This window comes from Dermacentor albipictus, chromosome 1 (assembly GCF_038994185.2).
Source record: "Dermacentor albipictus isolate Rhodes 1998 colony chromosome 1, USDA_Dalb.pri_finalv2, whole genome shotgun sequence".
Taxonomy (NCBI): Eukaryota; Metazoa; Arthropoda; class Arachnida; order Ixodida; family Ixodidae; genus Dermacentor; species Dermacentor albipictus.
This window is the reverse complement of record NC_091821.1, coordinates 289,937,742-289,959,820: the sequence shown is the minus strand read 5'-3', so window position 1 is coordinate 289,959,820 and position 22,079 is coordinate 289,937,742. Positions and strand designations below refer to the sequence as shown.

The window sequence follows — 22,079 nt, the reverse complement described above, 5'->3', positions numbered from 1 at the left end:
CGTACGATACAACTTGGTGATACGGAATATTGCGCGAGCTGTCAGCGCTGGGCATCTGCGGCAATATGTTAAATATTATCGAAAGCTACCTACAAAACCGTACATTCCGGGTGAAAATAGGTAATGCACTGTCGCGTACATTCACACAGGAAACTGGTGTACCCCAGGGAGGCGTACTCAGTTGCACTCTCTTTATCATTAAGATGAACACGCTCCGCGCTTCATTACCGCCAGCCATTTTCTATTCTGTTTACGTAGATGACATACAAATAGGTTTCAAATCCTGCAACCTTGCAGTGTGTGAGAGGCAAGTACAACAGGGCTTGAACAAATTATCTAAATGGGCAGACGAAAACGGATTTAAAGTGAACCCGAACAAAAGTTCTTGTGTGCTTTTCACAAGAAAGACAGGGCTCGTTGCAGATCCCAACATCGAAATGTATGGCCAGCAAATCCCCGTGAACAAAGAGCACAAGTTCTTAGGTATCATACTTGACTCTAAACTAATATTTCTTCCACACATAAAGTGTCTCAAGGTGAAATGCTTAAAAACAATGAACTTACTGAAACTGTTCTTAACTGAAAGAAGGAAAAAGGAAACTGAAAGAAGGCTGTTCCTCTTTGGCTCACGGTCAGAAGCGGCGCGGACGCTCTCTGCATGCTCCAATTCATGGGCGCTGTAACGTAAAGCTATTCCAATTCTGCAATCAGCCTTGCATGATTGGTCAAAACCTTTTTGGACCACTCCCACTTCACCTGTCTGTCATGCGAGGTCACGAAAACAATAGCTCTCAATGTGGCATCACGTGTACACCCTGAATAATTATGCATGATTTGACCCAACTAAAGAAAAATAATGACTTCCAATTCGATGCCTTTTCGTCTATAACCCTCTGCTATTGGTCAAAAGGTTTCAGGCTGCACCCACTTCACCTGTCTGTCACTCGACGTCACAAAACCGCGAAAACTCATTGCGTCAGAGTGACATGTGTGTTAACGATGCATTAATGTGCCAAACAAAACTGGATTTTTTTATTAATAGCTAGAGATTGTTCTATTCCGAAAGGAATCGGAATAGGAGGTGGCTGCCGCCGATCGCTCAGGCACTGGCTACTCGCACCTGCCGGAGAGCATGGATTTATTCACGTATAACAAGACATTCTGCGTGGCCGAATAACATTACTGAGCCCTTTCGGGACACATACGACATGGCTCTGCCAACTCTTTTTTTGCTAAGGATCTGTTTTACCTAAATTTTTAACTGTCCGTTGCACGCCACCGCGATTTTAGACAAGCCACCGCAAGCTAACCAAGGGAAAGTGGACCAGTCACAGACACCGGCACCTCCCTCTTCAACCAGTTATCTATTTTCAGTGCGCTGGCTTGGCCCCACCGAAACTCTCTCCACATGAGCATGCTCCTCGCCTCTTGTCAGCCAATTAGATAAGAAAAAACGCTCAGTGTAGGCAATGCTATTCGTTTTGAAAGCAAACAAAAGTGGCCTCCCATAAACAAGGAGAGCATTTGATTGAGATGCTCAGGCAACACTGCAGGTTACCACCTAATGCTTGCATCAGCAACTTCGTAAATTAGACGTCAGGAGATTAAAATAACAAATATTGGAATAGTTTTATAGAACCCCATGCTTCTAGAGACTGTCTCGCAAGACCTAAGAGCAGGACACCGGAACGGACGAAGCAGGACACCGGAACGGACGAACACGATCATTCAAAGCACCACTGTTCGCGTGGCTGTGCACGCGAACGACCAGGCATTAGTGTCCAGCATTGGGCAAACATGTTCACTCGGTATCCAGTCGCGGTGAGGCAGACTTCCTAGATTTTTCACGTGTCCATCGGCATGTACTGTGGATAGCAATTCGGCTAGCAGGCATTAGTGTATGAAAGGTGCAATAAATGCCCTTGTGATTGCACTACAGTAAAACCTTGTTATAACGAAACGGGATACAATGAACTAATGGATATAATGAAGCAATCGTGATTCCTCTTGAAATTCCAATAGATGCCCATGTATTGAAAACTTTGTTTTAATGAAGCTAAAATTAATTAAACTAAAATAGCCAGCTCCGTAGCCGGTGCCAGCGCACTGCTCTAGCTGCGCGCACGGAGCAAGCCTTGCTCTCTTCGCTCCTCCTCCAATGCCACCCAGGTGTGGCGGCAATCAGAGTGCCGGCTCAGTGGTGGCTGATCTCGATGATGTGCTTCAGCCCAAGCCGAAACGCATAGCCACCGTTCACCACTGCGTGTACCCCATCCCCCCTCCTCTCCTCTGTGGCGACGACCGTACGAGAGTGCACATTGTTCTCCGGTTGCCAAAGCGGACGCGCTTTGGCAACCGGAAAAAGCCGACGCGCTTGACCCGCTGATCAGATTTTCGACGATCGCTGAGCTGTGTTCGCCGCTCTCGTTGTGCTTTAAGCGTAGCCTGTTTTGTGGGCACAGGTTCGCCCAATAAAAGCTAGTCTGGCCTTTCACAATATTGCTACTGTATTCTTTGACGTCACGACCACGTGACATCTGGTGGAGGTGCTTTGCGTTCATGTACCGGACGCGCCCCACAAAGCCGTGGCCCAAGCTCGCACGCGGAAGACCACACCAACGTCGCCAAGAACCAGCGAGGTAGCCGCAGGCTCCAAGGACTGCCCCCGGAGCATGGACTTTTACCTGAGACCAAGAAGATTGTGTCCAAGGCAACTTCAATGGCAGCCCCAGCGTCCCCCATTGTGCTGCAGCAGCCCAGGGAACCACCGACGTTCCGCGGTTCCACATTTGAGGACCCGGAAAGCTGGCTGGAAACGTATGAGAGGGTCGCTACGTTTAACAGCTGGGCAAGCGATGACAAGCTGCGACATGTTTATTTCGCATTGGAGGACGCTGCCAGGACGTGGTTCGAGAATCGAGAAGCCACCTTGATGACGTGGGACCTGTTCCGAAGCAGCTTTCTGCAAACATTTGCAAGCGTCGTGCGAAAAGAGCGAGCCCAAGCTCTACTGGAGACCAGAGCGCAGCTGCCGAATGAGACGATCGCGATCTTCACTGAGGAAATGAACCGTCTGTTCCGCCACGCCGACCCGGAAATGTCCAAGGAGAGGAAAATCCGCCTGCTGATGCGTGGTGTAAAGGAGGAACTTTTCGGCGCAATGATACGAAGCCCACCGACGACCGTAGAAGAGTTCCTTCGCGAGGCCACCAGCATTGAGAAGACACTCGAAATGCGGAACCGGCAATTCAACTGCCGCACGAGCTCGACAAACTACGCCGGAGTTCAGTCACTGGCCACTGACGACCTGCGCGAGACCATCAGCGCAGTCGTACGAGAGGAGCTTCAAAGGATCTTCCCTTCATCGCAACCTCAAGTGGCCACAGTCGCCGAAATTGTCAAAGAAGTTCAGCGATCGCTCGGAGTTCCCGAGTTACAACCACAATCATCGCAGCCCCAGCCAGAAGCGATGACCTACGCCGCCGTCGCCCGCCGTCAAGGTCCCCCTCCACGACCACGCCAGGGCCCTGCAACGCCGCAATTCCGTCGACCACCGCTGCCGCCGCCAGCACGCCCACCCGTCGCCCAGCGCAGTTACCCGAGGAAGACAGACATTTGGCGAGCCCCCGACCACTGCCTGCTCTGCTATCACTGCGGAGAAGCCGGCCATGTGTATCGCCGATGCCCATACCGCGACTTGGAACTGAGAGGGTTTGCCGTCAATGCGCCGCGTCCACAGCTTGGAGAGCGCCCACGTGACATTGCCGACTACCTTGCCCCTACTCAATGGAGCCCTCGACGACCGTCCCGTTCGCCGTCACCAGGCCGCTACCTGTCGCCGCAGCGCCGATCATACACTGGCCCACACCGGGGCCGCTCTGCGAGCCCATATCCGGAAAACTAAAAGCAGCAACCGATGGAGGTGCGGTTGCCGTTCGTCTAACTGACGAAGATCCTCTGCCGCCTTCCCGAAGAAGTCGGGAAGCCAAGACTGCACCGACGAAAGACGACTTGACGACGTGACGTTCCAGCTTCACTTCAACACGACGCAGCCGTGATCCGACGCCAAGACCCAACTGCAACGCCAGACGAAGAACCACCGACCTCGACGTGCTTCTCGGCGGCCACGCAGTCACTGCCTTAGTCGATACAGGGGCCGATTACTCCATAATAAGTGGACACATCGCCGCCCAGTTGAAGAAGGTTAAGACTGCATGGGAGGGTCCCCAAATTCGGACTGCTGGAGGACACCTCGTTACGCCGACTGGAATCTGCACGGCAAGAATTACCATTCATGACCGGACTTACCCTACCACCTTCGTTATCCTCCAACAGTGTTAGCGAGATGTCATTCTCGGCATGGACTTCCTGAACCAACACGGTGCAATCATTGACCTGAAGTCGAAGTCCATAACGCTGTCGGAAGGTCGAACGACACCGCCGGAGAGCTCTAGTAGTCACCATGCCTTAAGTGTGCTCGAAAGTCAAGTCAGCATCCCGCCTCGCACAAGCATTGTCATTTCCTTCGGCACGAAAACGCCTGCCGACGTAGAAGGCGTCATCGAGGGTGACCAACGTCTACTGCTAGACCATGAAATTTGCGTCGTAAGAGGGATCGCTCAAGTGCATGGAGGGAAAACTGAAGTGTTGCTGACAAACTTCAGCCAGGAGTTCAAGCACATCAACAAGGGCACGATGATCGCGTACGTCGAAATTCTGGAAACCAGTAATGCGTTTGTCTTATCGGATTCCGCTGCATCTACCCCGACGACCATGGTTCCCGAACCAGACTACGACATTAATCCAAGTCTCCCCGTGATTAAGCAGCAGCAGCTCAGAAGTCTGCTCCAACGATACAAAGGCTGCTTTTCGACGTCATCGAGGATTCGACAAACACCAGTCGCCAAGCATCGCATAATAACCGAGAAGTGCATTTGACCACTCCGCCAGAGCCCTTACCGAGTTTCGCCGCGAGAACGTGAAGCTATAAGACAACAAGTCGACGAAATGCTGCCCGACGACATCATCCAGCCGTCGAAAAGCCTGTGGGCATCCCCTGTTGTCTTGGTGAAGAAAAAGGACGGCACCTTACGTTTCTGCGTCGATTATCGTCGACTGAACAAAATCACAAAGAAGGATGCATACCCCCTACCACGAATAGACGACGCATTAGATCGGCTCTGCAACGCAAAATACTTCTCGTCGATGGATCTCAAGTCTGGCTACTGGCAAATAGAAGTCGACGAGAAAGATCGCGAGAAGACTGCCTTCATCACGCCAGATGGCCTCTACGAGTTCAAGGTCATGCCATTCGGACTCTGCTCGGCGCCTGCAACATTCCAGCGCGTCATGGACACGGTGTTAGCAGGATTGAAGTGGCAGACCTGTCTTGTTTACTTGGATGACGTCGTCGTCTTCGCCGAAAATTTCGACGATCACCTTAGGTGGCTTGCGACAGTACTAGAGGCCATCAAGTCATCAGGGCTCACTCTGAAGCCAGAAAAGTGCCGCTTCGCTTACGATGAGCTTCTGTTCCTAGGCCACGTCATCAGCAAGTCTGGAGTTCGCCCCGACCCGCAGAAAACAGCTGTCATCGCAAAGTTCCCGCAGCCCATCGACAAGAAGGCAGTGCGTAGATTTCTTGGCATGTGTGCCTACTACAGGCAATTTGTCAAGGACTGTTCACGTATCGCTGAGCCGCTGACACAGCTAACTAAATGTGACGTCGAGTTCAAGTGGGAAACGCAGCAGGCCGGCGCATTTCAAGAACTCAAACGATGCATGCAGTCACCGCCCGTACTTGCGCACTTCGACGAGCATGCCGATACCGAAATCCACACTGACACCAGTAGCCTAGGCCTCGGTGCCGTGCTAGTCCAGAGAAAAGATGGTCATGAACACGTGATACCTTACGCTAGCCGGTCGTTGTCAAAAGCGGAAGGCAATTATTCTACAACCGAAAAGGAATGCCTCGCCATCGTTTGGGCTACAGCGAAATTTCTCCCGTACCTATATGGCAGGCTATTCAAAGTTGTCAGCGACCATCACGCTTTGTGTTGGCTAGCGAATTGAAAGGATCCTTCAGGACGGCTGGCGCGGTGGAGCCTAAGACTGCAAGAATATGATATCACTGTAACCTATAAGTCCGGATGAAAACACTGGTGGCCCCCCGGCGGAGGCAACACACTTCTTTGGCCTCTGCTTCACGTAGACGGCACCCCTGGACTCACCCACCCTGGAGAAATCGGCAGTCGCCTCTTCCTGTCTCTTTCTCCTGGAATCTTCGTCTTTCTCGCTCACTTTTTGATCTTTCCTGTCTTGTTCTCTCTTCCATTTACTTCCTTCTCTGCAGTGGCAAGGGTTAACCTTGTGTGGCTATCCTACCTTTGGTACACCATATTGGGTTATAGTGACGGCATAAGGCTGGCATCGTGCAGGCTTGAACACAAGCCCTGCCGCGTCCCCTCGTTGGGCTCCGTGGTTGGCGGTCGGCGCTGTTGCCGAACATATACGTTTTCTATAGCAGCACAAACCTCTATCGTCTATGATCGGCGTCTGAAAAGATGCCGCACCGAAGTACCATTTCATTTCTCCTTTCGGAGCAACGCTCCATCCTTCCCCAAGTACTATGTAGTACACAGCGAAAGCAACATGCCAGTAAGAAAACTCTCTCCGTTCCTAGGAGCCAAATGCCTGAAAGAAAAAATCGGACCGACATGCAAAGCCTCCAAAATGTCTAGCGGGGACCTCCTCCTAGAACTAAATGATAAAGATCAAGCAGAGAAGCTCTCTAACCTTACCAACGTTGGCGGCGCGACAGTGAGTTTCAGCTCACAGAACACTTAATACAAGCAGGGGAGTTATTTCTGAAGAAGACTTTATTGGTTTGAGCGATGAGGAACTCCTTGAGGGTTTCCAAGAACAAAATGTGACAAAGGTACAAAGAATAGTAATCCGCAGAAACAACCAAGACATCCCCGCCAAACATGTTATACTCGCCTCCGGAACAAGCGTAATGCCTACTTCACTCGATGCAGGTTATGTTAAAGTCAATGAAAGACCATATATCCCGAACCCCAGATGATGTTTCAAGTGTAAAAAGTTCAGACATGCTTCACATGCATGCCGAGGCCAAGCAACCTGTGCTAAATGCAGCTCAAATGATCACCAATCTGACAACTGCACCTCTTCGCCACATTGTGTTACCTGTAAAGGAGATCATCCAGCTTACTCGCGGTCTTGCCCGTGCTGGGAAAAAGGAAAAGGAAATCGTTGCACTAACTGTAAAAGAAAAAATATCGTTCTTTGAAGCAAGAAAGCGGCTATAGTATCTTCCGTGAAGAAGTTATGCCGATGTGACGCAGGCGGGGGCAGTGTCACAGAGGCCTCCGGAGTCCTCTGAGCCCACGCGCAGTGGTGCCGCAGTGACTCCTCCCGCCCGCGTGGTGGAAGCAGTCAGTACTGCTCCACCCTCTTCGACAGCCCTGCAGACAGCAGTCCCGCAGGGCCCTAAAATCAAACTAACCCCAAGGCACGTGTCTCGGCGCCTAACGACAAGCGCTCTCTCGAGTGTGGTAAGAGGGACAAAATCCCAATAACAACTCAAAATAAGAAAGCGTTAACCTAAAGGTTATCGCTCATTTGTACCAGCCTTTTCAAATCCATGTCACCTATACCTCACCTCTTACTTTTTCTGTAGTGCCATTTCTTATCTTTCCATTTTAAGATGGCTTTTATTATCCACTGGAATTGTAGAGGGCTTTTACACAACTTAGGTGACATTAAAGACATGTTAAGTAACTTCTCTCCTGTGGCCCTGCGCTTACATGAAACAAACCTAGGCGAAAAACACAAAAACATTTTAAAAGGTTTCACTGTTGTATGGCACGACCATGCTCAGGCAAACTGGCTGTCAGGTGATGTAGCCATTGTTCTTCCAGGCGGTATAGCAGCCCGAGAAGTTCCCATTAACACTCTTATAGAAGCCGTTGCTGTCACCGTTTTAGCTCACAAAACCATCACCATTTGTTCAATGTACATTCCACCACATTCACATTTTACCGTAAGAGATCTAGAGATAATTTTAGACCAGCTACCTGAACCATTTTTAATAGGCGGCGATTTTAATTCACATAACACGTTATGGGGTAGTAAAACTACAGACACCAGGGGCCAAACACTTGAAGATTTTATTCTAACAAACAACATATGCCTTTTAAACACTGGTGCGGCAACTTACTATTGCCCAAGCACAGGAGCTATGAGTGGCCTAGATCTGTCACTGTGCTCTCCATCTCTTTTTGCCGATTTTCAGTGGAGTACTATTGAGAACCCCTATGTTAGTGACCATATGCCTGTTATCATAAAAAGAACATCTCCTTTTCCTACCATCCCACTGAGGCCACCCCGTTGGAAACTCCATTTAGCAGACTGGCTTCTCTTTACTGAAAAGGCCACTCTGGATAATATATCAGATGAGCTAACAATAGACGAAATGAATGAGAAGATTACCGCCTGCATACTCGCTGCAGCAGAACAGACAATCCCACAATCCTCTGGCTTCTTAAGAAAAAACCTGAAACCCTGGTGGACAAAGGAATGTACACAAACAAAAAAACTACAAAACAAAGTGTGGGGTATCTTTCGGCGATACCCAACACAAAATAATCTACTCTCTTTCAAAAAAGCAAAAGCGAAAGCCAGGTACACACGCAGACAAGCCGAAAGACAGTCCTGGAAAAATTGTCGCGTGTATAAATAGCTCAATAACATCCAAACGAATGTGGGATCAGGTTCGTAAGTTTAGAGGCGACTACGCTTCTTACACTATCCCCATACTATCACCTCCAGGCACGTGAACAAATATAGAAGAACAAGCAGACATATTAGGGCAACATTTCCATGATATATCAAGCTCAGTAAACTATTCAGCTGTATTTCTAAAACATAGCAATTAACAGAAAAACTAAAGCTTCCGACCACAGGAAGTTCAAAAAGACTGTATAATGCGGCTTTAACACTACCAGAAATCAATAGAGTACTCACATCTGACAAAAAAACAGCACCTGGTCCAGACAGAGTACATTACGCGATGCTCACTCATCTATCTCCTAATGCAGTTAAAACGTTGCTTCGTTTTTTTAACATAATCTGGAAAATGGGGAAAATGCCGAAAAAGTGGAAGAAAGCCATCATTATCGCTTTCTTGAAAGCTGAGAAACCTCCCACAACAGCAACCAGCTATAGACCCATAGCACTCACAAGTTGTCTTGCAAAGTCCTATGAAGCCATAATCAACATAAGATTGGCATACGTCCTTGAAACAGAGAGGTTGAAGGTTGTTCCACAACAGATCACCTAGTCCGACTAGAAGACGAGATACGTGCGACCTTTCTACACAAACAATATTGTCTCACTGTTTTCTTTGATTTAGAAAAGGCGTATGACACAACATGGAGGTTTGGTATCTTAAGGGACTTAGCAGATTTAGGAATCCGAGGTAGAATGCTCAAATGTCTAGCCGATTTCATGTCGGACCGAACATTCCAGGTGTGTTTAGGTGCGACGCTGTCACGTATATTCATCCAGGAAAATGGTGTGCCACAAGGATGCGTATTGAGCACAACATTGTTTGTGGTGAAAATGAACTCGATCAATAAGGTAATTCCATCCTCTGTAATGCATTCATTATATGTGGATGATCTACGAATTGCGTGTCGTGCATCCAACCTTACATCCTGCGAACGGCAAATTCAAATTACGTTAAACGAACTAACACAGTGGGCATCTGAAAACGGTTTTCGTTTCTCAAGTGAAAAAACTATTAGTGTTGTCTTTACACAAAAAAGAGGCCTACAACCAGATCCCACCCTTAAGCCACAAGAAGCCACACTACCAGTAAAACAAGAACACAAGTTTCTGGGTGTTCTGTTTGATAAAAAGTTAAACTTCCTGGCACACATAAAGAGCCTTAAAATAATAGCGAACAATGCACTTAACGTCATCAAAGTCCTGTCCCGGAAGCGCTGGGGCTCTGACTGTGAATGCCTACTACGCATCTACCGTACTTTGGTGCGCAGCATATTAGATTATGGTAGCATCATATGCGGTTCAGCCAGACAATCTTATGTTCGACGACTTGATCCAGTTCATAACTTTGGACTACGACTGGCAAGCGGTGCTTACAGAACATCGCCTGTCCAGAGTTTGTATGTTGACTGTAATGAACCTCCTCTACAGCAACGCAGAGTGCTACTAACTTTTTCTTACGTACTAAGAATTCATTCCTCACCACAACACATATGCTTCAACATTGTCACACAGTGTAACTCACGTTTACGCTATACAAACAAATCAAACATGATTAAGCCACTTATCCTACGATATGAGGAATATATTTGGGATTATAACATTCCTCGCGAAGTCCTTCAGGTTGCGAGAAAACCACAGCGTTTGCCCCCGTGGCAAGATTTCGCACCGTTATGTGATTGGACATTGACACATTTAAAAAAAAAGACACCTCACACGAACACATTCAACAAGGACTCCGCTTTCTACAGGACAAATATCAAAATTCCAAGGAATTTTACACTGATGGCTCTAAAACAAAAGAACACGTGGGTGTGGGGGCCGTAACAGAACATTGGGAAAGAAGTATCCGTCTGCCACAGCACGCCTCTGTCTACACAGCTGAAGTCTATGCATTGTGGACTGTGGTTAAAAAGATAATCGCTGATAAACACGAAAACACAATCATATACACAGATTCATTCAGCACGCTGAAGGCTCTTCACATGAAATCCAAATGTGAACCCCTGATAGGGGATATCTTAAACATAACAATAAACAAATGCGGCAGGTCAATTAGGTTTTGCTGGGTACCAAGCCATGTTGGTATACCGGGTAACGAAGCAGCAGATAGATGCGCATCAATGGCAGCGCAAAAAGACATAATAAACACAACACTTCCATATATAGTATCCGCGCCATTAAGAAGGCCTTAACATCAAAGTGGCAACACGAATGGGACCATTGTACAGAAAACAAGCTACTACATCTTATTAAACCTGTAATCGGCGAGTGGAAATCATGCAGTCACCAAGAACGGTTCTACGAGGGGATCTTGTGTCGACTTCGAATTGGACGCACACATTTGACGCACAATTTTATCCTCCGAAAAGAAAACCCGCCAACCTGCGAAAAATGCCTTGAACCTCTCACAGTTATGCACATCCTAATAACATGTCCACACATCGACACACTGAGACGGAGGTTTTAACACAGCCTATACAATTCTCACACTCCACTACACCCTGCCCTATTACTAGCAGATGACCCCCTAGTGCCATTTGCTGACCTGTTCGACCTTTTAGAAAAAACTGGTGATTTACACCAACTGTAATATAATACAGGTTTACCTACTCTAACGTTGCATTTCATTTTGTCTTGTGTCTGGCGCAGCATGGCCTCGGTTGCCTTTGTGCCATTAAACCCAAACCAACCAACCAACCAACCATTAATGACATGCATGTCATGACATCACATGCTTGTCATGGCATATATATCATGACACAAATGGTATAACTGACATGATGCTGTCGTCGTTTCTTTAACTCGATATACATCTGAGTATGAAGGACATGACAGCACATGACCTGACATGAACGACATAACATAAATGTAATCACACGAATAACATGCATGTCATTCCATGTCATTCTTGTCATGTCATGCATGCATGTCTCGCCACGCATATCCTGATACATATCCAGTTAAAGAAGTGACCACGATACCAGAAACTCATGTCATTCATGTGATGCATGTCATTTCATTCACATCATGGATATAATCTAGAACAAAAGGGGTTAACCGAGGGGCCTGAATTTTATTAGTCATATCATGAGAAGCCAACAAACACTGACACCAAGGACAACATAGGAGAAATTACTTGTGCTTAATAAATGTAATAAACAAACGATAAATTAATGGAAATGAAAGTGGATGAAAAAACAACTTGCCGCAGGTGGGGAACGATGCCAAGGTCTGTGAGTGGTGGCACTGGCTGACACTCCCAAGGTTCTACAAGGAAACATTAATACCCAAGAAAGTGTACGGGGAAACGGCGCTGGGTAGCTTAATTGGTAGAGCATCGCACGCGAAATGCGAAGGTTGTGGGTTCAGTTCCCACCTGTCGCAAGTTGTTTTTCGTCCACTTTCATTTCCATTAATTTATCGTTTCTTTATTTTATTTATTAAGCACAAGTAATTTCCCCTACGTTGTCCTTGGTGTCAGTGTTTGTTGCTTCTCATGATACGTCATGGATATACTGATGTATAACTTGTGAAAAATATGAAACTGTCATGAATAACAATCATCTCATGACATGAATGACCTGCATGTCATAAATGAGATGACTATAATGGATTGAATGACATGAATTTCTTTAACTGGATATATTCTGGGTATACGTTTCATAACATGCAAGTGTGACATTAATACCATGTCGTGCCATGTATGTCATAAAATGATTGGCATGAATTCGATTGTCTGTATGTCAAGCCATCACATGATACCCATGAATGTCATGATGTGCATGGCATCAATGAGGTGAATTAATGACATATATGCATGCATGACATGACATTACCATGACAAAACTTATGTCGACCCGGTGGACCAGTTGTCTACTAATACCCTTGTGACACAGGCATTAACCGCAGTCGGGTGATTCCACGAGAGATCAAACATGCATGTCAGCTTGATATTTTTGTTTTGTCTGGTTTCTCTATTTCATGTAGGAATATTCAAACTGCACGGAACCAAAAATTTAATTACCAAAAAATGTTCTCAGCAAGCCAAAAAAAAAAGTATATTTGAAAGCGACAATGCAAGCGTCCTCCTATTGCTTACCTGAACATTTTCCTAGATCACGGCCGAATTAAATGCTAAAAAAAAACGTTATCGAAAATCTTGCTCATTTAATGTAGTTCACAGTAAATTCCATGCGTTCTTTTATGCTTTCCACGAATGAAAAAAATATTCAATTGCAAACATAGCCCAAATCAGAAAAAAAAAATAACTTTGATGCATCTTGGCGTGTTTTTCGTTTCACACAGAAGCTTGGAAAAAAAGTGTCGAACAGAATGTTCTTCTTGCATCATTTATGCAAAATATTCCTACATGAAATACAAGAGAAGAAAAAAATAATGTAACAAGTTTTTTTTTTTTAACTAAATTTCAAAAAATAAAACAAAGAAACTCTGGTTACAATTCTCGAAAAAATTTTGGATGGAAGTCCAATTACGTCAGGCAAAACGTGAGTGCGATAATCTGTTTCCTTGTTTGCTTTATTCACAAAACATAACAGGCCAAAGTTGAGCATGCTGGCTTTAGTGCCCAATGACTCATTCCAGTTAGTTAACATGTACTCTCCCTTAAAAATAGAAAAGGCAATGGTTGCCACAAATGAAGGAATGTTTACCTGGGATTCTTATTGCTGCAAGAACAAAGAATGTGTTTTCTGCTTTGTTTTTTGGGGACGCAAGAGAGAACAAACTCAACGCTACTTGTGGGGCTTGAACAAATTTATTGCGTGGGCTTTGCAGTTAGTATATTTAAAAAGGTTTAATCACAGTCAGCTGGCTAGCGGTAGTTCTTGCATCGGACAGCGCACATCAACACATGCCATGATTGAATTCCCGGCACACGCAGCACTGTCTTCTGCTGACGATGCTCCTCAATGGCTGCAGCAGGTCCATGAAGCAGGGCCACATTCTTGAGGCTGCAACTAAGATGGAAGACCATCTCATGTGCCGACTGAATGGAGCCGGTGCTTCCAGACCTCAGGTTGTGCAGGGAAGCTTGGTGCTTAAAGTCCACCCACACCGTCACAGGCATTCTTCCCATGCCCGATAGCCTTGCGGACATGTACTGGGGGTGGCACAACTCATACAGTTGGTACCTAATTTTAAAATGGCTCACTGCACTATCGACGACATATGTTATGTGACAGAGATTGGTGCTTTTTCATCTAACACTTTTTGCACTCTACCTAGGGCGTAGCAGGCGGGTGCTGCGTCGTGAGGCATGTTGTTGCTTATGACCACAAAGCTGTGTGTTGCTTTCCTTGTCATGGCGACACAGGGGAAAATGGAGATTTGTTTCTTGTGCCAATAGTATGAGTGTTTCATTTGAGAGAAAGACAGTCCAGTTTTCCACAAAATCAAAATGAACAATGCTTCTGTGTTTAGAACGACAGAAAGCTGAGCTAGTTGGTAAGGATTCATAATGCAAAATAGAAGTGAGGCGTGCAGACAGGACACAAGAGAAGAAGTGTGAGAAGCTCACACTTCTTTGCCTCATGAATAGCTGCTGCTTTAGTGCAGCGTATGTATTCGTGAGGAATCCATTTGGTCACCAATTTTTCTAGCTCTTTTACGAAAAGGGTTGGAGACGACATCTTGATCAAGTTATCGCATTCCCAAACAGCAAATGTCACCTCATCCTCGTTGACCATTCCCAGACTAGCCAAAGTGAGGCTTTCACTCCATGGGTAGCACTCGCGTTCACCTAATATACAATCTGTGGTTGGGGAGCTGCAAAAGCACAGTGCTTTCATGCTTTCCAATGAGGTTTTCATGCCTGTTACGTTCTCAAGTGAGGAGACACAAAGGTTGGCATAAGTGCAATTAACGCAAACCTCTCGTGGTGTGAGCAGTGCCTATTTCGGACGCAGGCTGTAAAACTTTCACGAGGCAATGGCACTTTCGGGGTGAGCTGCTTTGAACATGTGGAACATCTCGCATATAGAATGTGTCATAAATCGCTTTGAGATGTACTCTCTCTGGCCATTTGTGATGAGTGACAACGTCCTTCTTTTTCGGGCTCTGCTGAGAGCACCCAAGTTCATCCTGGTGAAATAGTCAAACGTAGCTTGTACATACGATAGGCTTAACCTTGACCTCGTGTACGGATCAAAACCTGACCACATTCCATGCTTCTCATGCCAATTTCGGGCCTTTCTGAACATGTACGTTGTGACAGCTGGGATCGCCTCCTGAACACGTTTGTTTTCAACTTCTGGCGGCACGATGGCTAAGCGACGGAGGCACTCTTGATAGGACCCTGAAGCCTCGTACACTTGCTTCAAGCTATTTAACCAGCCAGCGCATGTAAGACATTCTGTCACAGATGGTTCAGGTGTACTGACACTTTCATATGCAGCTCTTAAAGTTGAGTGTATCTGCGTCACTTTCAATTTCAGCCCATTTTCTCTTTCCGTAAGATCGTCTGCTGCGTTTGCGAATGGAGATGGTGGCTTTAGTGCTGAAACATCAGAAGAAAGGTAGACATACCTGTTCAAGTCGTCAATCGCTTATTCCTGAAGGAATGCCTCATCTGCTTCATCGCGGGTGTCACTAGATGAAGACAGGATTTCCTTGAGGTGCGTAAAGCAGTGCTCACAGACTTTGTCGGTGTTGCAAATATCCTCAGTCTCTGGCAGTAGCTTCTGCAAGGAGGCAACATCCAAAACATTTACACCCCGGAAATTTTTTTTCAGTCTTCTTGTGAACGAGTGAATAATCGGCATAGAATACTCAGACCAAGCTATCAGCCACAGGGATCACGTGTAGTGAATAGCTAGACCCAGTCTAAATGGTGATCTTTCTGTCACTTTTTCTGCACTGCTGTTGTGACTGAGCCTCCAGAATGTCTCATGATTTTCTGTTTTATGAACAAGGTTGTTTAAAGCTTTCCACTGTGAAAGTGTCTGGGCCAAGCTCGTTATCGACGGACAATGTCCGTCGGGCTCTACCAGTGACCTCTGCTATTCTCGGCGTGGGGAAGTGCGTCAGCAAGGGGCTGACAAAACGTCATAAATTAGGTAACTTCGGTACCCTTTAGCTCAGTCATGCCACCCTGCATGTTTTCAGATGGCTGAAACGCAGAGGTGAAGGTCGAGGTAAGATGGGAAGATGTTATCTGGGAGCGACATGGAAAACATGAGATAACGGGAAACAAAATAAATGACTTGGATGAGTTTTTAGAAAGGCACGGTGTGAGTCGCATGCGGTGGTGCCGAAGAAGGTTCCAGTATCTATTGCACGTGGAGAATAGGGAGCAGGCAGTGAAGTAGCACCTCCACAATGGTGCTCCTGTTGATTATGGAAGTGTTTCGTCACTTACAGATTAGCCTGCTTTGGCACCACCTACAGGTGATTGTACACTAGGCAGGTTTTGGCAAATTCAGCCACAGCATGCACTCACGGTGTCTTGCATGCTGTTGGCAAGTGAATAATGGAGGCGTAAGTGCGATGCACAAGAGGCTGTGGGCTGCAAACTCAGTACTTTAGAAGGCGGCAGCCCCCCATACCCACACACACACTAGGCACAAATAAAACCTCGCAATACATTTTTTGTTGAAAACAAGCTGTCAGACCGAATTTCTGAAGCAGCAAAGAAATTGGAACTAGATTTGCGTACAATGCAAGCTGATCGACAACCAGCCAGGATACTGAAGGCAGCACACTCAACATGGGCCACTTTGGCCCATTATATTTTGTGAATAAAGCAAATGAAGAAACATATCACACCCACATTTTGCCCAACACAAGCGGACTTCCTTCCAAAATTTTATCACAAATTGAAATCGGAGTTTTTTATTTTATTTTTTGGAAATGAGTTCTTTTTAACTAGTTTATTTAACTGTGTTTTTCTTCTGTTGTATTTCGTGTAGGTAAATAATACTTTGCTGAGATGTTGAAAAAATAACATTCTATGTTTCGCACTTTTTTTCTGCTTTCTATGTGAAATAGAAAACCTGCCAAGACGCATTAGTTCAAAAAATTTTCTGATTTGGGCCATGTTTGGAATATTTTTACTTTTTCTTCGTTTGTGAACAACATGAAATAACACGTGGAACTAATTTACCATGAAGCATATTAAAATGAGCAGACAAGTTTTTCGACGCGTTTTTAGTTAGCATTTAATTTGGCTGCAAAATCAGAAAATCTAGTCTTCTGCCATCCTCGATTGCGTTTCCCTTCTCTTGGTACCCATTCTGTAACCCTAATGGTCCAACGGTTGTCTAACCGGCGCATTCCATGACCTGCCCAGCTCCATTTTTTTCTCTTTAATGTCAATTAGAATATCGTCTATACCCATTTACTCTCTGATCCAAGCCGCTCCCTTTCTGTCTTTTAACGTTATGCCATACTGTGGCAATATCACATGTAATCTGGTATAGCACACTGAAAAAGCATGCACGCTTATACGCAAAGTCGGCTGATGGTAATAAGCCATTAATAGTTGTAGTGTAATGGTGAAAATAGCTGATTACTTACAAATTTTCCTCAACAAGGTCAGTCATTGATTGGCAGAGATCCGAGGAAAGAATGAAGCTGCAAATTCTTTTGCACATGTTATTGTGCTGCAACGTCGCAGCTTTCTGCAAACAAAGTTTTCTTGAATGCATGAAACTCTGCAGCATAGAAATACACATATCTGCAGTGTTGCTACATTATGAAAGGTAAAAACATGAAAAACAAGCTGCCAAGTGCACTTGAAAGGATTGAAGTGCCGACTGCAGCTCAAGCCAGGGGCAGTAAATTTGCAAAATGAAAACAATAGCGCAGCAATACAGGAACGACACATTCAAAATGTAATTTTTAACACATTGGGCACTCTACAATGAATCCATTTATTTTCGATATCTTCATTGCTCTGGAGAGCACCACTGAGGGGAGTGGTACATAGAATAAAAATACACAATCAGTATGTTTAGAAAAGCGGAAACCAGACATAGACAAAAAGGCACATGACCCTGTGCCTATGAATGTGTGTTCTGTGCCTTTTCCTCCGTGTCTGGTTCGTGCTTTTTTAAATGCAGCTTGAAGAAGGGGAGAACGGGCCTGTATCTTACTAATATAAAACATATAGCTGTGAGGCTGTCAGGTCAACTTTAGCATGAAGGAAGTGCCACGATTCGTAAATGAATGTCTACGCACTTGAAATACACACAATCTTTCTGCAGCACCGATATACTTGCATGCGTTTTGCGTGTGCAGCTTTAGCTTTAGTCGGCTAAACATGAGCTGACGATAAATCATTGATACAGCCCAGCAGCGTTGAACATGCGTAGAGCAATTCATAAAAATGATCCCACAAGGTCAAGAAACTCCGAATAAACGATCAGAGAGAGCACACAAGGACAGGCACAGTCCTTGTGTGCTCTCTCTGCGATTGTTTATTCGCACGGGGAAAAAAAGAATTATATTTGTAGTTTATAACATGTTGCCGCAGTGTTGTGAAGGTGGAGGCATAACGGTTCTGCGCCAGTGCTTACATGTCACACAAATTGCCGAAAAAATTCATCGTTTCGTTACCAATGAAAAAAAGAATACGACTCACTGGTATTGTTTATTCAAGTTCTCAAGCTTCTGTCACACATGCTTGGCGTTATACGGACCTTTGCCCGCCAGCAGGCTGGAGTTCAGTCTCTGTCATTGCGTTATGTATAAGCGAGTTGCATGTGTTTACATGCAGAGCATTCAGGTTCTCCTCCCAAATGCGTATCAAGGCCTCTGTCCTTGCGACTGACCACACTCTAAATATGAAAGTTTACACCGTTTGGGTTGTATTTGGCCCCAAATAATAATCATCATCTGTCTTGCCCGCAGTTCCGTTGCGCCGAGTTTTCAAGAGAGGAAACGCAAGCAAGGCAGATGACGGTCATTGTTTGGAGACAAGATAAACCCCAAAGGGTTTAAACTTAACATTTTCAGAGTGCAGTTGACAAGCTTTTGGGAGGATGTTTCGCTGCGAGCCGAGCTGCAGGCGTCGGAGCTGGGCGCCGCCATTTTTGTCAGTTACAGCTTTGACTGAGGTGCCCAACCTCAGTTTGCAAAAATCATGGTTAGCAGAATAACTATGGGTAGGTTTATCGTGTGACTGGATGTAACTGCAGTTACATCTAGTCACACGATAACATTTGCCTTAACTGCTGTCAAACTTAACTACGGTTAGTCTACCCGTGCGACTAGGGTATAACTTGAGCCGATGTCTATATGCTCGTATTTGTGATGGCGTGATGGTAGTTGCACCGTCATTCCAGCTTCATAATCTGACTCTCGCCTCTGATTCTCGCGTGCCATCTGTGCTCAAGCCAGGTGGTACGCATACGAAGATCCCGGCATCTCGGCAGCGGAACACCGGGTCGGGTGGTGGTTGCATCCGTTCAAACAGCGATAGAAAAGTAAGTTTCCCACCAGCATTGCTTTCCGAGTGGTAGTTCCTCCCAAAGCTAGTACCAGCCTTTCATGGCCATTCTCGTCGTTACCAGGGCCGCTTAATCAAACATCGAGGCATGCTCTTTCCTGGGGCACATAGTGTCCGAGTTCGACAATGCTGCATCGAATTCCACTATGGCAGGATCATCACGGCTTGGCCAAGGTGAGCAGTTGCACCACTCCACTCGTCTGAATGGCTATAAAAGGACACGGGCTTCAGCTTGTGCTACAGTATCGCCATCAAGACACCCGTCTGTGTCGTCAAAGTGATACTACGGGCTGTCGTCAGTGAGCATTTCATTTTCTGCGTTTCTTGCCCATTTCCTACCTCCATGTCACTTGTTCACATCAGTTCGATTGTTCGTAAAAATTATGCGATCGTCGTTACCATCGTCATCATCTTGCTGCTATCATCACACACAGACACTCACGTTAATTCTAGTTCACTGTACAGAAAAATACTGGATTTACACAAACACATTGCTTAATCTGGTGACGCTTTGCAGAACCCCAAACAATGCTGCATAGCTAGCTGCTTGCTAAATGCTTCGTATGACATTGATTCCCACAGTGCATGGGATCTGCACAATTTTATTCTCAAATGTTTATTTTTTTCTGCACACATACTCCCACTACATTCACATGGGTATGTAGAAGTGGAGTATCTCTGCAAGAGTTCATGTGCCAGAAGTGCACTTCAAGATTTGTGGGCTATGTTTATCATTTTGTGAGCTGGTTTGAAAGAGTCACCTGCTGGTGTCAGCCCTTGCTTTCATCTGTGCATTTCACCATCACGAAAGGGCGTGAAGAAAAACATAACATGATCCGCCCACAGAAACCTACTGAAATCGCTTGTGTACTTAAATTTAGGTGCGCGTAAGGGACCCCAGCTGGTCAAATTCATCTGTATTCCCCCACTAAGATGTGCCTCATCATCATGTTTTTGGTACGTATACCCCAGAATTTTTTTTTTTTTTTCTATTACCACAGTAACACTTCGTCGTGACATTTCACCAACTGTAATAAAGTCACTTTAGCATTTGATAAAAAAATTTTGAATCCTGTTCACTGACAGGAACCATTGATGCACATATTACATGCATCAACTCACAAACGAAAGCATTTAAAAGGTACGTAACACAAGAGTACAGAAAGAAAAAGTTTATGCTTGTCTCTGTATCAAGTGTTTGCTGTGTTAGCAAACAGACAAACCTAACTTGCGGGATTGTTAAGTATGCCAGTCCAGAGTCAAATATTCAAGTCCACTGAAATTTGCAAACGCATAAAGAATGTTTCAGCTAAGGTGCAGCAGGGTTTAAAAAAAAGGTCTCGTTGCGGGATGAAGGAAATCCGTGTATTCCGCTGTGTGTGTTTGGGTGCCATTGCCTCCTGTGGATCGCAGTCTTGAGGTTGAATGGAGTGAGAAATTGTGCACAAAGCATGCAATGATAAATTCTGCCATTACTTGTTTATTAGTGTATGCAGTTGCCACCTAAGCAGGCATCGCCATAATTATAAACAGTAATGAATGAAGTGTTAATTAGACTCAAGACAAGAAATACTAGTTGCCTTGCCACGTGTGTTTACTGTATTCTTAGTTATTTTGAAAAATATCATCATCAGCAGCAGCAGCTTATTAGTATGTCCATTGCAGGACAAAGGCCTCTCCCAGCAATCTCCATTTACCTCTGTGTTGCGCTAGCTGATTTCATCTTACGCCTGCAGATTTCCTCATTTTATCACCCCACCTAATTTTATGCCGACCTCGACTGTGCTTCGCTTCCCTTGGCACCCATTCTGCAACTTTAATGACTTACTTATTTCAGTACTCTTAAGGCCCAAAGATATTAATAGGAGTTTTTTTTTTCTTTTTTTTAAAGGGGGTATGGTAGGGTAAACACCCCTAAAATCGAATTTGCAATTTTGGCACAGAAAAACTGACTGCACTATGAAGAACAGACCTGCGGAAGCACAACCTCGAGTGCCCGCTCGAAGCGGTTCAAATGTTGCGCCGAAGTGTGCCGTGCGCCTTGGTGTTTAAAAATAGCAGGCAAAAGCCGATTTGTTTATCGTTGTCGTTCGCGGTTTTCATCGTTATGGTGTGGGTTTTTTTTTTTTTTTTGCTTGTGTGTATGTGTGAGGTAAGTAAATGATTTGTACTAAAAGATCATGTATTAATTAAAGGAAAATGACACATCCACCCAATCGTAGCAATTGCCACAAAGGAATCCCATACGGGTTCCTCGAAAGAAAAGCGTGGCAGTTGATGAAAAATTCGTCCTCATCCGGGGCTCGAACCCGGGACCACCGGCTTTCTGGGGCAGCCACTCTACCATCTGAGCTAACCAGGTGGTTAGCAGATGGCAGGGCGAAGTGGAATATGATAACTTGAAGCAAGAGTTTGACGGAATATCCCTTTGTAGAGACGAACTATTGCGTCAAACTCTTGCTTTTGCTTACGTGGTCGCGGTCACCTCTGTTTCGAGTTTCAAATGTATTACTTGCCCAGAAGATGGCACAATCGTCCCGCAACTGGAGCAGAAAGAGAACTTTCAAAGGTAATGGGTCCTCTGAGCAAATGTACTCGTGGACGAATACAGAACACCAATGAGTCGCTCAACCAACTCATCTGGTGCCACTGCCCTAAGAAAACTTTATCAGTGCTTACACATTGAAGACAGAAACTAACAATGCTGTAGCCTACTACAATGACGGTAATTCTGCACGATAAGCTGTTCTGGACGCCCTTGGTCCGTTCCAGGTCTTGGAACGGACCAAGGGCGTCCATTGCC

The 22,079-nt window shown here is 45.5% G+C and overlaps 1 protein-coding gene across 1 annotated transcript in view; it reads left to right on the top strand.

Moving 5' to 3' along the window:
* LOC139049915 (carboxy-terminal domain RNA polymerase II polypeptide A small phosphatase 1-like) overlaps nt 1-22,079 on the top strand; it is a 293,498-nt gene that overhangs the window by 240,465 nt on the left and 30,954 nt on the right. Inside the window, exon 8 of the mRNA XM_070525805.1 lies at nt 19,164-19,253. Coding sequence (XP_070381906.1) covers nt 19,164-19,253 — 90 coding nt within the window. The remainder of the gene's footprint in view (nt 1-19,163; nt 19,254-22,079) is intronic.